Below are 15,753 nucleotides of genomic sequence, written 5' to 3' on the forward strand. Positions count from 1 at the left end.
CTTTGATATCCCATTAGCGTAATTTTGAACGAAGTCCGTTCCTGGCTTCCATGGTAGAATCTATGTTTTGCCCCCCAGTGGAAAACTTTGAATCAGGGATATCTTCGTTCAAAAACACTGTTGGAACACATGACATATATCAAAATGTAGGTATTGACCTCCACTTTGATGTCCTATTAGCGGAATTTTGAACGAAGTCCGCTCCTGGCTTCCATGGTAGAATCTATGTTCTGCCCCCCAGTGGAAAACTTGGAATCAGCGATATCTTCGTAAAAAAACACTGTTGGAACACATGCCATACATCAAAATGTAGGTAATGACCTCCACTTTGATGTCCCATTAGCGGAATTTTGAACGAAGCTATTATTTTGGCCCCAGGATCGAAGTTGGTGCTTGAGGTTGTCCTCTTGTTTTACGAGGAAAGGGTGCTCATACTGTTTTAAATCACAGTTTAAAAAATGTGTGGTAGTAATACCTTCACAGCTAAACATTAATAATTTTGTTAAACATATCTTTATTCATTATATTCACAAAATTTGTGGTCATATTTTGTTTTTCCATAATTTTTGTGGACACCACAGTTGATAAATTCCGTACTATTTGCAATTTATATGGTTTTTGCAACTCTGTGTCACCCTGTCATTTCGGTGTTTGTTGTAATTTAAAAAGTTATGCGCTTTACAGACTATCAGTTATTCCGGACGACAGTGCTCGTGTCGAACATATCCCATATATTGTGCACATTATAAGTTAAGTCCGAAGGCATAATCGATACTGCTGCATGTTTATGGGATCGATAACACATTTACCGATTATTTAGTCATCGCCGACAAGTCGTATCGATCCGACACATTGTAAGATTCTTTACAAACACCGACATTCCGTCCGGAATAACTGATAGTCTGTAAAGCGCATTACCTACGTCGGTATCTTCACGCAAGTCTTACTTTCCTTGTTATGGCGTTTTGGTTTTATTACCGGCCAAATTAGTTTTTGGAGATGTTGTCACTTCTCCGGAACAACACTAAAGGTGAGTATTAAGTTCGGGTTTTTTCACTAAAGTGAAAACTAAATCAGTAAAAAAAAGGCATACAATTATACATATTTTTTGCAGATTTTATTATAACTTGATGGGGAATAGTCCAAAGCAAGTTTTCACAAAGTTTGTATTCCTTAAAAAGTATTATTAAAGAAAAGTAATCGTGAAAAAATTGCGATTTTAGCGGCAAAACTCGAACTTAATACTCACCTTAAATACGAAAAGAAAAAAAAGTACCTTACGAACGCGCATAATGCGCCTTGCAGACTATAAGTTTATCCGGACGACAGTGGTCGTGTCGAACATATCCCATATATTGGCCACATTATAAGTTAAGTTCGTAGGCATAATCGATACTGCTGCATGTTTATAGGATCGATAACACATTTACCGATTATTTAGTCATCAACGAATTGTCGTATCGATTGGACACACTGTAAGATTCTTTATAAACACAGACATTCCGCATAAAACAGTTAATATCCCTGCCAACACTTTTTGAATTTGGGGACTCTTTTGAGAATCCCCACTACGTCGAAAACAATCATATACGACATCAAAAACTCGTCGGAAAAGCGCCGTCACTATTGAGAAGTTGTACCACGCCAAGTTACTACAAAAATGTTTCGCATGAGTGCAATTATTAGGTGCCTTTATAGATCAATTTAGAACGACGCCAATAAGGGACCCTCCAAACAATCAGAAAAAGTGCATTTTAAGATAGTTGTAAAAGAATCATTGTGGTCGAGTAAAACACGTTTGTTTAGATATTTATTAATTTGATTAAACATTTACAAATTCTTAAAAATATAACATTTATACCACTATCACATTACATTTAACATAATTTTTGGCATTAATGATGATGTTGAGTTACAAGTAGCGAGTTACATGTTGCTGCGTCTATCAACCAGTGTTTTTATTCCACGGAGGCAGCGTGTCTGTAAAATATCTGAAAAACAATCACTTTATTCCATTTGGAAAATAACCAAATTGTTCACCAATATACCTTTCACAATTTTAAGCGTATAATCTATGTTTTCAGAACTTTATTTTCGTTTTTATTTAATTAAAATATAACAAGCTGGTTGCGCTTGGCGTTTCACAAAAAAAATGGCTTTTTTAACAGTAGGGATGGCAAATTACTTGCATGTACTTTTTGATGTACCTTTTCATGATGGTTGAAGTGACATTTACGAGTCTGTGGTAACGATGAGGTTGAAATGGAACTTTGAAATGCTGGCAGGGTATAAATACTGCGTCCATACCATTCTCTGTTTTCTTTCCATAGAGTTTTGAAATGTCAAAACGGTAATTTCTTTTATAATGCGCCGTCCAGATATAAGTTTTTCCGGACGGAATGTGTGTGTTCGTAAAGAATCTAACAATGTGGCCAATCGATACGAATTGTCGGCGTTGACTAAATTATCGATAAATGTGTTATCGATCACATTAACAAGCAGAAATATCGATTATGCCGTCAGACAAATCCGATAGTATAAGGTCGTGTTCGGCTGTCGCGGGGACGTGTTGGCATAAAATCAAAACAACTTTGATTTTTTCTGGTTGGGTGGTACAAATCATTGAGTGAAAGGGGATGTTCGACAAACATTATCAAAGACAAATTTATTTTTACATTAAAAACAGGCACTTCTGCAATGAAATTAATTCTGGTTGAAAATTAAAGAAATATATAAATCTAAACCAGTATTGTGGCAAAAACGTCGAAAAATTCCACTTCCAATCAATGGGAAACCAGGCGACAAGTATTTCGAAATTCATCAAATAATACCAGGATTTTTTTTTATTATTTTCTTCCATTTTTTCAGTTAAAACTGGTTTCACCCATAAATCTTCATACAACTTCATTGTTTGTTTATGCTTCTTTTTATTTTTTCATGTTGTCATCACATTTGTTCGTGCAGTGTAAGGGCAAAACTTGAACGAACACACAACAAATAGACGGTTTATCTGACCGTCTAAGGTCCGCTTAAGATGCTGCGGTATCGATTTTGTCTTCGAGCATAACTTCTACTATGGCTAGTCTTGGGCAAAATCGTTCACCGTAGTGATGTGGACTCATCGTTCCTTTTGTACAAAGGAACTAGTTCCTTCAAATCGTTCCATAATTCCTTTTCGTTCCGGCTTTTTATATTTGCCATCACTGCCATCTACTAAAGACAGACATGACATTGTTTGTTTACTTTGTGCAACGAAGTTCGTGGTCAAATCAAAGATACGAAAAATATGGTTAATTAGAAAAAAATAAAGAATGAAATGGAGAGTTTATAAAAGTAAATAAACTCAAATTTGCAATGACTGTATCCTAAAAAATTTTTTTGTTTGAAAGAGATGGAACTAGTGACAATCGTTCCTTTTAGTGAACCGTTCATTGGAACTAGTTCGTTCCGGAACGACACAAGACTAATGAATTGGCAAATAGCTCAAACAGAAGTAAAAAATTCCAACTGCGATCCGCGGAACGATGGAGTGTAACTTGAAAATAAAAATAAATAACAAAAGGAACGATGAGAGCGAAAGAGATGGAACTAGTGACAATCGTTCCTTTTATTGAACCGTTCATTGGAACTAGTTCGTTCCGGAACGACACAAGACTAATGAATTGGCAACTAGCTCAAACAGAAGTAAAAAATTCAAACTGCGATCCGCGGAACGATGGAGCGTAAATTGAAAATAAAACTAAATGATAAAAGAAACGATGAGAACGAAAGAGATGGAACTAGTGACAATCGTTCCTTTTAGTGAACCGTTCATTGGAACTAGTTCGTTCCGGAACGACACAAGACTAACTGTGGCCAATATCTGAGATATGTTCGACACGAGCACTGTCGTCCGGATAAACTTATACAGCCGTATTCATAAAAAGTTGATTGACGTTTATGAACGATTGATAAATTATTTCGTGAAAAATAGCATTCATAAACGATTAATAGCTTACCAAAGTAAGCTACAAGTCTTTGGTAAATTGTAAAAATTTATTGTAGGATGTACCCTTCTTTAACTCTTTGATAAAATTGCAAAATCCTTTTTTTGGGCAATACCTATAAATTTATCGCTGTTTTATGCTATTTTGTATATCATTATATGCCAATGCGCTTTACAGACTATCTGTTACAAACACCGACATTCCGTCCGCAATAACTGATAGTCTGTAAAGCGCATAACATTATATGGTTTTTGGCTTATTTCATTATGACTTGAATGGGAATGATAAATCTTAAAGTTAAATGTGGACATAAATTTTATTGTGGTATTGAAAGGTGGCATCGTTCTTTTCGTCACATTTAAAATTGTCTGGCCATACCACACAAAAAGATTCCGCGGGAGAACTTGTTTATTCCCAATTTCACAATCTAAGCGACTACGTCGTTCATCAATTTATATATTCATTGAGTATTATTCAAATATGGCCTTTGAATCACGAACACACGTTAATGGAAACATGCTGAGACAATTCGCTGGACAAAACATCAGTATCATGTTGTGTGTAGAAGACGAAGCCGGAACAAACCTGACAGCCACCTCTACGGATGACCAGAAAATTACAGTTGTACTGCCGGATTCTGTTGGAGCATCAAGCGGAGATTGGATTGAGGTAATAGGTAGGCCTTCTGGATCCACGGCCATTAGAGCTAAAGAGGTCATCCTGTTTGGGGACGAGAAGATTGATTTTGACAAGGAGGCCTATAATATGATGGTTCAGTTTATGAACAATTGTAAAGAAATTTATCGTTGCGGTTAAAAAATAGTACGTCTACAAATAATTTAAAATATAAGTTAGTAATGTATTTTGTAATAAATTTTATACTCATCAAATATATAAAAATTTCCTTATTCCAATGCAACTACACAGACTGCTGGCCTCGTATAACTAGGATATAAAACATGTACTTTTTTTTGTATTTTTTAATATCTTCCCGAAAGTGATTATTTTCTAGTTCTATAGTGTTTTCACATTCAAAATTTATTTTAGCTTTGGAATGTTCCCTTTGCCTTCTGTGATAGTACCCAGCAAACGTTTACCAAAGTAAAGGGTTCTTCGAACCACTATGAAACCCATAGACTTTATTCACCATACGATGGTAAAAGATTTATTAAACAACTAAGATTAAGATCATAGGCGTAGGAAAGGGGGGCTTAGACACCCCCCCCCCCCATTAACTGAACTTATAAGTTTGGTCTATTAAACTTATAAGTTCAATTACACCATACGGCGAGTCTGCTCAGACTCGATGAAAATATGTTCTTAATTTCATCCGATTTCAATCGTAGGAATACTTATCGTTTCATTTCATTGAATCCAATGTCTACATGTGGCTTTCACATAATCAATTGAATTAATTTAATTACTTAATCTAATTTTTGAAGAAGAGTGGTAGAAACGTGAATAGGTAGGCTACGAAAAACTACATTAATGTTTAATCATTTTAATACTTTTAATAACTATTTGGAAGTGAGGGCAACTTTATGCACAAAACAAAAACTGTTGGACAAACAAAAACTGTTGTAGCAGACAATCACCTGCTATGTAGCTGTTTTTTGTTAAACAACAAATAATAGGTTAAATTAGAACATTAGAATGCTGACAAATGAGTACACTCATAGAAAAAAAGTCGGTTAAAAAGTCGATGTCTGCTTTTGTATTTTTCTACTTTAGGGCCTAACGAACAACAAATTATACAATTTTTAGGTTATACATTTTTCCCCAAAACAATATTTAAAACCAAAAGTAGTTTTCGATATATTTTTGCACTATAATATACTTACAAGCTTCTCAGTGCGATCAGCAAAAATTTTGTTTGCTGTTATGCCCCAATTTGAAAAATATTCAGATTTATAGATAATCATAAAATATTGTTACAATAGCCCCTAAGTTGACATTTTTATTTGCTTCAAATCCAAATTAAACATGTTTTAGTGTATTGGAGCTTAAAAAATTGCAGACAATGTTTGCTATTTCACCAAACAGTGACTGTTTCCCTTTTTCAGCAGACTTTTTGCTGTTTTGGCCGACTTTTCTGCTGTTTCTACTAACAAATTTCTTTGGGCGTAGTTGCTAAAATTTTCTTGAAATGAATGAAAGTTTTGCGTAAAAAATAGTACATTTTAAAGAAAAAATATTCAGTAGATTTGGTCGGAAGAGCGTAAATTTTAAGATATCGACCCTTGAAACTTGGCGTATAGGTGGCCCTCCGTCTTTCAACTATGAACAGAGTCCAAAGTGGGCTAACGCGAACCCAAAGTGGACAGGTGGACGGCCTTCGTTCAGGATTTGAGACTTTCACCTATGGTCAGAGTCCAAAGTGGGCTAATGCGATAATAAAGGGGTATAGGGTATAGGTGGTCCCCAGGACCTCTCCGGGACCATGGTTATGAAGTTTTTTTTATATGTCTTCTAAACATATTACTTTTAGGGCCGGTTTCTCAATGTCTTATTATTTATCGTGTCGATATGCTGATCCCATACAAAAATTGGGTACTAAATCCATAATAATGAAACTAGGGGCCCGTAGCTCCGAAAATATGTGGGAATTTCCGACAAAACGAAAAGTCTATACGCTGACCACAAATTAGACCAATCGGACAACTTATACTAAATCCTGTCAGCATTTCTAAGTTCCATTTCATCCTCATCGCTACCACGTAAGTGACACTACAACAATCGCCAACTGCGATGGGGGAAGCGCATCAAAAATTACCAAATGTACATAAAAGTATTTTACCATCACTGTTGTTACTATTTGTGAAACACCAAGCGCAACTAGCTTATTAAAGGGTGATTCTTTTGAGGTTAGGATTTTCATGCATTAGTATTTGACAGATCACGTGGGATTTCAGACATGGTGTCAAAGAGAAAGATGCTCAGTATGCTTTGACATTTCATCATGAATAGCCGAACGATCTGCCACAACGTCGAATTTTCAGTGAATGGGCCCTAGAAAAGTTGGCAGAAAATCCGCTTTTTTATCGACAAATTTTGTTCAGCGATGAGGCTCATTTCTGGTTGAATGGCTACGTAAATAAGCAAAATTGCCGCATTTGGAGTGAAGAGCAACCAGAAGCCGTTCAAGAACTGCCCATGCATCCCGAAAAATGCACTGTTTGGTGTGGTTTGTACGCTGGTGGAATCATTGGACCGTATTTTTTCAAAGATGCTGTTGGACGCAACGTTACGGTGAATGGCGATCGCTATCGTTCGATGCTAACAAACTTTTTGTTGCCAAAAATGGAAGAACTGAACTTGGTTGACATGTGGTTTCAACAAGATGGCGCTACATGCCACACAGCTCGCGATTCTATGGCCATTTTGAGGGAAAACTTCGGAGAACAATTCATCTCAAGAAATGGACCGGTAAGTTGGCCACCAAGATCATGCGATTTGACGCCTTTAGACTATTTTTTGTGGGGCTACGTCAAGTCTAAAGTCTACAGAAATAAGCCAGCAACTATTCCAGCTTTGGAAGACAACATTTCCGAAGAAATTCGGGCTATTCCGGCCGAAATGCTCGAAAAAGTTGCCCAAAATTGGACTTTCCGAATGGACCACCTAAGACGCAGCCGCGGTCAACATTTAAATGAAATTATCTTCAAAAAGTAAATGTCATGGACCAATCTTACGTTTCAAATAAAGAACCGATGAGATTTTGCAAATTTTATGCGTTTTTTTTTAAAAAAAAGTTATCAAGCTCTTAACAAATCACCCTTTATAATTTGTTTAAATAAAAACTATTATGAAGTGCTGAAAACATAGTTATTTCGTTTGAAATTGGTGAACAACTTTTGACTTTCCAAATGGAATAAAGTGATAGTTTTTCATATATAGTTCCAGACACGCTGCTTCCATCGAGAATAAAAATACTGGCTGATAGAAGCTGCAGCATGTAACTTGCTACTTGTAACGCCCCTGCCAACATTTTTTGAATTTGGGGGCGCTTCTGAGAATCCCCACTACGTCGAAAACAGTCGTACACGATATCCAAAACTCCTCGGAAAAGCGCCGTCACTATTGAGAAGTTGTACCACGCCAAGTTACTACAAAAAAGTATCGCATGAGTGCAATTATTAGGTGCCCTTCTGGATACATTTAGAAGGACGCCAATAAGAGCCCCTTCAAACAATCAGAGAAAGTGCATTTTAAGATAATTTTAAAAGAATCATTGTGGTCAAGTAAAACACGATTGCTTAGATGTTTATTAATTCGATTAAAATAAATAAAATAAATTCTCATAAATATAACATTTATACGACTATCACATCACATTTAACATATTTTTATGCATTAATAAAATATTGATGTTGAGTTTCAAGTTGCAAGTTACATGTTGTAGCGTCTATCAGCCAGTGCTTTTATTCCCAATGGAGGCGGCGTGTCTGGAAAAATATTTGAAAAACTATCACTTTATTCCATTTGAAAAGTCAAAAATTGTTCACTAATATTCCTTTCATAATTTTAAGCGAAATAACTATGTTTTCAGCACTTCATTATCGTTTTTATTTAAATAAATTATAAGAAGCTAGTTGTGCTTGGTGTTTCACAAAATATAAAATGGCTCTTGTAACAATAGTGATGGCAAAATACTTCCATGTACATTTTGTACTTTTTGATATATTTACTCATGCGATACTTTTTTGTAGTAAATTGGCGTGGTACAACTTCTCAATAGTGACGGTGCTTTTGCGAGGAGTTTTGGATATCGTATACGACTGTTTTCGACGTGGTGGGGATTCTCAGAAGCTCCGTCGAATTCAAAAAATGTTGGCAGGGAAGGCAACATATATTTTGCGAAACGAAAACGCCCTAAATATTTAAGAATTATTTGAGATCAATTAAAGCCTAGTTGACCTCAGTTCAAAAGAATTTCCTTTTATATAAAGATACCCATTGTAAAGTCGAATCGATTAACTTTAAGGACAAAAATTTTGGGTGCCTTGATATTTTTAAGAAGTTACTTAAAACGATGAAGTACAAAAGGATTACCACAAGTGTAAGAAATATACTTAATCTAATTAAAATCCTTAATATGCTTCGCTGAGTAATATAGCGATAAGAAATTGTTTTTTAATTTATTTTTGTCATATTTTTTTTTGTTTTTCTTCTCTTCACAATGTTGAGTTGGATTAAGTGTTCGTTAAGTATGATAGCAATTTAAAATCTCTTTTTAATTTACTCTTATGGTCTTTTGTTGTTGTTTTTTTTTTTAAATAAAATTGAATTAAACTAAATTCGTTTAATGTACAATTTTTTGGCGCTGTAGATTGTTATTACTTAAAATGAAGAATAAAGAATCCCGAAAATTAGGGATCCCGAAAAAATCCAGGGATTTTTAAAAATCGATCCCGAATGACAGCCCTAACTTGAATCCAAAGATTTTGTAATAAAGACATTGTTTAGAAAACTATCTATCATGTAGCTCCGTTAGGATTTAACTGCCAGTTAACAGAAAGTAATTTGCAAATATCTTCTCTTTGGTTAACTTTAACTAAAAATTGTCAGCAGTTAAGTTCCTAACTGGTATATGGAATACAAGATGCATACAAGGCAAGATGACAGATATGTCCATAGTACGGTTTAAAAGTTCGTTAGCTAACGAAGCACTAACCGAGCTTCATGAAAATGCGGGTAAGGCATAAAAACTAATAGAATTTAAAAAAACTGAGTATCGAAAATGTTATGAGAACACAAACACATACAGTTCATAGTAGGTCTATTGGGAGTATACTATCATTTAATCTAAATATCCTATTATATCCCTATTTGTAAAGGGTGATTCTTTTGAGGTTAGGATTTTCATGCATTAGTATTTGACAGATCACGTGGGATTTCAGACATGGTGTCAAAGAGAAAGATGCTCAGTATGCTTTGACATTTCATCATGAATAGACTTACTAACGAGCAACGCTTGCAAATCATTGAATTTTATTACCAAAATCAGTGGCAGAAAATCCGCTTTTTTATCGACAAATTTTGTTCAGCGATGAGGCTCATTTCTGGTTGAATGGCTACGTAAATAAGCAAAATTGCCGCATTTGGAGTGAAGAGCAACCAGAAGCCGTTCAAGAACTGCCCATGCATCCCGAAAAATGCACTGTTTGGTGTGGTTTGTACGCTGGTGGAATCATTGGACCGTATTTTTTCAAAGATGCTGTTGGACGCAACGTTACGGTGAATGGCGATCGCTATCGTTCGATGCTAACAAACTTTTTGTTGCCAAAAATGGAAGAACTGAACTTGGTTGACATGTGGTTTCAACAAGATGGCGCTACATGCCACACAGCTCGCGATTCTATGGCCATTTTGAGGGAAAACTTCGGAGAACAATTCATCTCAAGAAATGGACCGGTAAGTTGGCCACCAAGATCATGCGATTTGACGCCTTTAGACTATTTTTTTTGGGGCTACGTCAAGTCTAAAGTCTACAGAAATAAGCCAGCAACTATTCCAGCTTTGGAAGACAACATTTCCGAAGAAATTCGGGCTATTCCGGCCGAAATGCTCGAAAAAGTTGCCCAAAATTGGACTTTCCGAATGGACCACCTAAGACGCAGCCGCGGTCAACATTTAAATGAAATTATCTTCAAAAAGTAAATGTCATGGACCAATCTAACGTTTCAAATAAAGAACCGATGAGATTTTGCAAATTTTATGCGTTTTTAAAAAAAAAAAAGTTATCAAGCTCTTAACAAATCACCCTTTATATATTTATGTATTATGACATTTATTGTATTCCTTATGTTATAGACATTTACTAATAAATAAAGCGTACTTCTTCCACTGTAACCGTGCGCTCTGCTATAGGTTATGTTCCCAGCTTAGAAATAAAATTGTAATTTATCCTAAATTATCAACCTAATCTCAACACGTCGAAGCCGGAAAGTAATACAGGAGGATTGTCTATCGACAGACATAAAAACAGCGAAAGAACTTTGGAACCAGCTAGCAAAAGCATACGAAGATTCTGAACTGACTCGACGCGTAGCATTATTGCGAAAGCTGATCACAACGTCTCTTGCAAGCTGTGGATCGATGGAAGTATATGTAAAAGAAATTGTTACGACTGCACAATCTTTGAACGGTATTGGTTTCACTATAAGTGAAGAGTCGGTTGGCTCATTGTTACTTGCTGGACAACCCGATGAATACCGACCAATGATTATGGCTTTGGAAAACTCAGGAATTAGCATCACTGAAGATAGCGTAAAGATAAAACTTCCGCAAGAAATACCAAGTGCATGCGAAACATCCGAATTTAAAGTTTCACAAGTAAACAACAAAAAGGCCCAAAATGTCGGAAATGCCAGAAATATGGTCATATAACAAAATACTGTCGCACGAAAGTCCCTACATCTGACAGCAGTGATAAAAATATGATGCGTACTCAGCCGTTGCTCTTTCGACGTTAAGCGCCACCAACAACAATTATTGGTATATTGACTCTGGTGCTACATCACATATGACGTTCAATTCGGATTTGTTGACAAATATTAACAGTTTCAACAGCAAATAAGGGGAAAATGCAAAAAAAAGCGTCTGGTACTTCAACAATACGTCCTGATTGTTATGACACAAACATAGAAATAAATAATGTATTGCACATTCCTGATTTGTCAACTAATTTACTCTCGGTAAGTCACATTGTGAAGAGAGGTCATTGTATTATATTTAGTAAAAACGGTGTTGAGGTGTTGAACCCGGACAACAAAGTAATTTCTACAGGAAAACATATAAACGGTCTGTTTAAATTGGAGTGTAAAGCCACTAATAAAGCATTTGCATGTGGGGCAAATGCAAGTTACAATTTATGGCACAGGCGTATAGGTCATCTTAACCTCAAAAGTTTACAACAACTAAAAAACTGTTTAGCAACTGGCATAGAATTTTCGAATGACAACGCGAATGATTGTAAAATTTGTCCTATGGGTAAGCAAATTAGATTACCATTCAACAATAGGGCTGTTTTCTTTTAGCACTGGATACACTAAACCGTGTAGGACTAAAAGAAAACAGAGTACTCGTTTATCCAGGACATCTCCAAAAGTATGCAACACTGTCATCAGCTGTTTAAAAACAATCACAGAAAAGAAGTGAAATCTTGCATTTTTAATGTATGAAATGCTCAAATTAGTAATAAATATTTACTGCTGCGATTACTTATGACACTGTACCACTTCGAATTTCTTGTTTTTCGATAAATTAGTCACAATAAAGTACTATTGTGAATCGAAGAAGCGTCACTTTATAAAAATACAATCTGGCAACATCGGCGCGACTTGCACTGATGAGATGTTCTGGATAGAACACCAGTGCAACGGTGTTCTGGGTAGCTCATACAAATGTTGCATCCAGTGCTAAAAGAAAACAGCCATAATAATGTACATAGAGCTTCGGAGATACTCGAGATGGTACATTGTGGCGTTTGCGGCCCAATGGAAGAACATTCTCTTGGTGGAAGCCGATATTTTTTAACATTTATCGACGACAAAACACTAAAAATTTGTATTTATTTTCTTACAACAAAAAGTGAAAGTGAAGTTGCTGCCAAATTTAAAGAATTTTTGTGTTTTTGCGGAGAGGTAAAGTGGTAAACAACTAAAAACCATACGCACCGATAATGGAACGGAGTTTGTAAACAAAATCTTTCGGTGCATAGTAAAAGAGAATGGGATAAATCACCAAACAACAAATGTACACACTCCTGAGCAAAATGGAGTTGCCGAACGCAACAACAGATCAATTGTTGAAAAGGCGAGATATATGTTAGCAGATGCAAATTTGCCAAAAATATTTTGGGCAGAAGCATATTCGGTTTATTTACTTAACCGGTCCCCATCGAAAGGCACTGGCATCACTCCTGAAGAGGCATGGAATGGCAGGAAACCTGATTTGTCACATATAAAAGTTTTTGGAACAACTGCTACGGTCCACATACCCAGTGCAAATCGTTAAAAGTGGTATGTAAAAGCAAAAATGTGTTTTAGTAGGCTTTGATGAGCACACAAAAGGTTACCGTTTTTATGATCCGGATAAAAACATGGTGTTCAAAAGTCGAAATGTATCATTCATTGATGAAAACATATCTACAGATACTCCTGCGAAGTTTGCGATCAAGACAAAATATATCAAAGTTAGTCTGGACTTAAAAGAAAAAATCCAGAAGAACAAAGTCAAACTGAAATTATAAACAGAAATGAAGTGGCAGAACAACAACAAATTGAAATTACCCCAACTGATTCAACGGACGACGTAAGCAAAACAAATCAACAAGTTTCTGAGCAGCAGCATACTGCAAAACAGTCATTAAGACGGAGTGGAAGAAACCGAAAGAAACCCGTTAGATTATATGAATACGTCACTAACAATGAAAGCACATCTTCATCAGATGAGTATGAAACAGCTGTTTTGCGAAATGATGAACAAGGAGATGATAACTCAACATGTAATTCTGAAGTCAACTTTATTGGATTTTCTGGATTGGCGGCGCCTCCATCGCAACCAAATAGCCGAAAATTGTTTCCTCAACAAAAGGTTAAGCACGGCGATGAGGGGCGCATATTTAAAGGCAAATATTTTGGAATTAATTTTAAAAATAAACAAAATACTGCATCACATTTGTTTCAGACATACATGGATGATCCGGCGACGATAGAAGAAGTATTGGCACGGCCAGATGCGAATCACTGAAAGCTGGCAATGGAAGAGGAATACCAATCTCTGATGGAAAACTATACTTGGTCAATGTCAGAATTGCCACAAAACCGCAAGGCAATCAAATGTAAATGGATTTTTCGAACTAAACGTTATAAAGCGTGTTTGATCATAAAAGATACTCGCAGAGAAAGGGGGTGGATTATGATGAAACGTACTCGTCAGTTATACGTCATAGTTCCCTACGATACCTTTTTGCAATCGCGGCAAAACTAAATCTACAAGTTGAACAAATGGATGCCATCACAGCATTTCTTCAAGGCATTATTGAAGAGGAGATCTACATGGAACCATGGCCGCTACGGTTGAACCATGCACTGGCGGTGCCACAGTGGCTCAGCGGTCGTTTCCTATCGAGGAAATTGTATCAGAATCTAGAATAAAATGGGCGTTAAATACCTTTGGATCATTCAAATCCCCCGGACCTGATGGAATTACTCCGGCGGAGTTAAAAGCGGTGGCTGACAGAATTATCCCCTGGTTGTCGGCGATATATATAGGATGTATCAACTTAGCATATATTCCACGAAAGTGGAGAGAATCACAAGTCGTTTTCATACCTAAAGCGGGAAAAGCCTCTCACTCGAATGCGAAGGATTTCCGACCAATCAGCTTATCATCATTCCTACTTAAGACTCTGGAGAGGATGATAGATATTTATCTTAGAACTAGCGTCGATTCAAGTTTGCTCTCGAAACGACAACATGCATACTCGAAAGGCAGATCTACTGAGACCGCATTACATGAACTAGTCAGCTTTATTGAAAGCTCACTATCTGTCAAAGAATACACAATCGTGGCATTTCTAGACATCGAAGGGGCGTTCAATAACGTCCATCCGAGCTCGATATTAAATGGACTGACAACTCTGAATGTTGATCCAGGTATACTTAGGCTGTTAGACGAACTTCTAAGGAAGAGACGCATTTCAGCCACACTAGGACAAGCAAACATACAAAGCTATGTGAACAGAGGCACTCCTCAAGGAGGAGTTCTATCACCTCTTCTTTGGAATGTTGCTATAAACGACCTTCTGGTTTCCCTAGAAAAAGAAAGGATACAAGTGGTGGCATACGCAGATGATGTGGCGCTAGAAGTCAGGGGAAAATTCCCATCAACAGTTAGAAATATTATACAGAGAGCCCTCCGGATGACTGAGAAATGGGTGAAAGATAATGGTCTTGGGGTAAATCCTGCAAAGACAGAAATAGTCATGTGCTGCAAAGATCGCAAAACTCCCACGGTTAGGCCCATTTCCTTATGGGGTATTGAAATTCCCTTTAGGGAGTGTGCAAAATACCTTGGCGTTATTTTGGACAGGAAGCTGAACTTTAAGCTTAATATTGAAGAAAGGGCGAAGAAAGCAACGGTAGCTTTATACTCGTGCAAAAAGGCAATAGGGAAAAAGTGGGGACTAAAACCAAAAATTGTACATTGGCTATACACGGCAGTGCTTAGACCTATAATGCTATATGGTGTGGTAGTCTGGTGGCCGGCACTTCACCAACCGACAAGTTTAGACAAAGTTCAGCGTATGGCGTGCTTGTGTATCTCAGGTGCATTCAGCAAGACAGGAACACACTCCCTTAATGTCATACTGCATCTATTGCCTTTAGACATTTTGGCCAAACAGTCAGCTGCAACAACGGCTGTGCGGTTGCGCGAGCTATCGCTGTGGTCGGAAAAAAGTTACGGTCACAGTTCGGTCCTCAAAATAATGCCAGATGTGCCTAACGTAGTGGATTACACTTTCGACAATAAGTTTGAGACTCTAATTCCCAACAGTGAGGCGTGGTGTACACGGACCCCGGGGAATAAAATATATATAGATTTCTACACTGATGGCTCCAAATTGGATGGCCAAGTGGGTTTCGGAGTATATTCTAAAGATCTGGAACTTCGAATAGCGAAAAATTACCTGATCACTGTAGTGTTTTTCAGGCTGAAATATTAGCAATAAGAGAAGTGGTGAATTGGCTGAGAAGTAATG

The 15,753-nt window shown here is 36.8% G+C and overlaps 1 protein-coding gene and 1 long non-coding RNA gene across 2 annotated transcripts; one reads left to right on the forward strand and one right to left on the reverse strand.

Annotated features, from left to right (window-relative positions):
• Window positions 1-1,797: 1,797 nt before the first annotated feature.
• LOC142223880 (uncharacterized) lies at window positions 1,798-2,288 on the reverse strand. The gene is made up of 2 exons (XR_012718939.1): window positions 2,049-2,288; window positions 1,798-1,991 (listed from the first exon to the last, which is right to left on the reverse strand). It is a non-coding gene; the product is annotated as an uncharacterized LOC142223880 (long non-coding RNA).
• A 2,066-nt stretch (window positions 2,289-4,354) lies between these two features.
• Window positions 4,355-4,905, forward strand: RPA3 (Replication protein A3). Its single transcript, XM_075295935.1, has one exon. The coding sequence runs from the start codon at window positions 4,467-4,469 to the stop codon at window positions 4,800-4,802; it is 336 nt and encodes a 111-aa protein (XP_075152050.1). The 5' UTR covers window positions 4,355-4,466; the 3' UTR covers window positions 4,803-4,905.
• Window positions 4,906-15,753: the final 10,848 nt, after the last annotated feature.

This window comes from Haematobia irritans, chromosome 2, assembly GCF_050003625.1.
Source record: "Haematobia irritans isolate KBUSLIRL chromosome 2, ASM5000362v1, whole genome shotgun sequence".
Lineage (NCBI taxonomy): Eukaryota > Metazoa > Arthropoda > Insecta > Diptera > Muscidae > Haematobia > Haematobia irritans.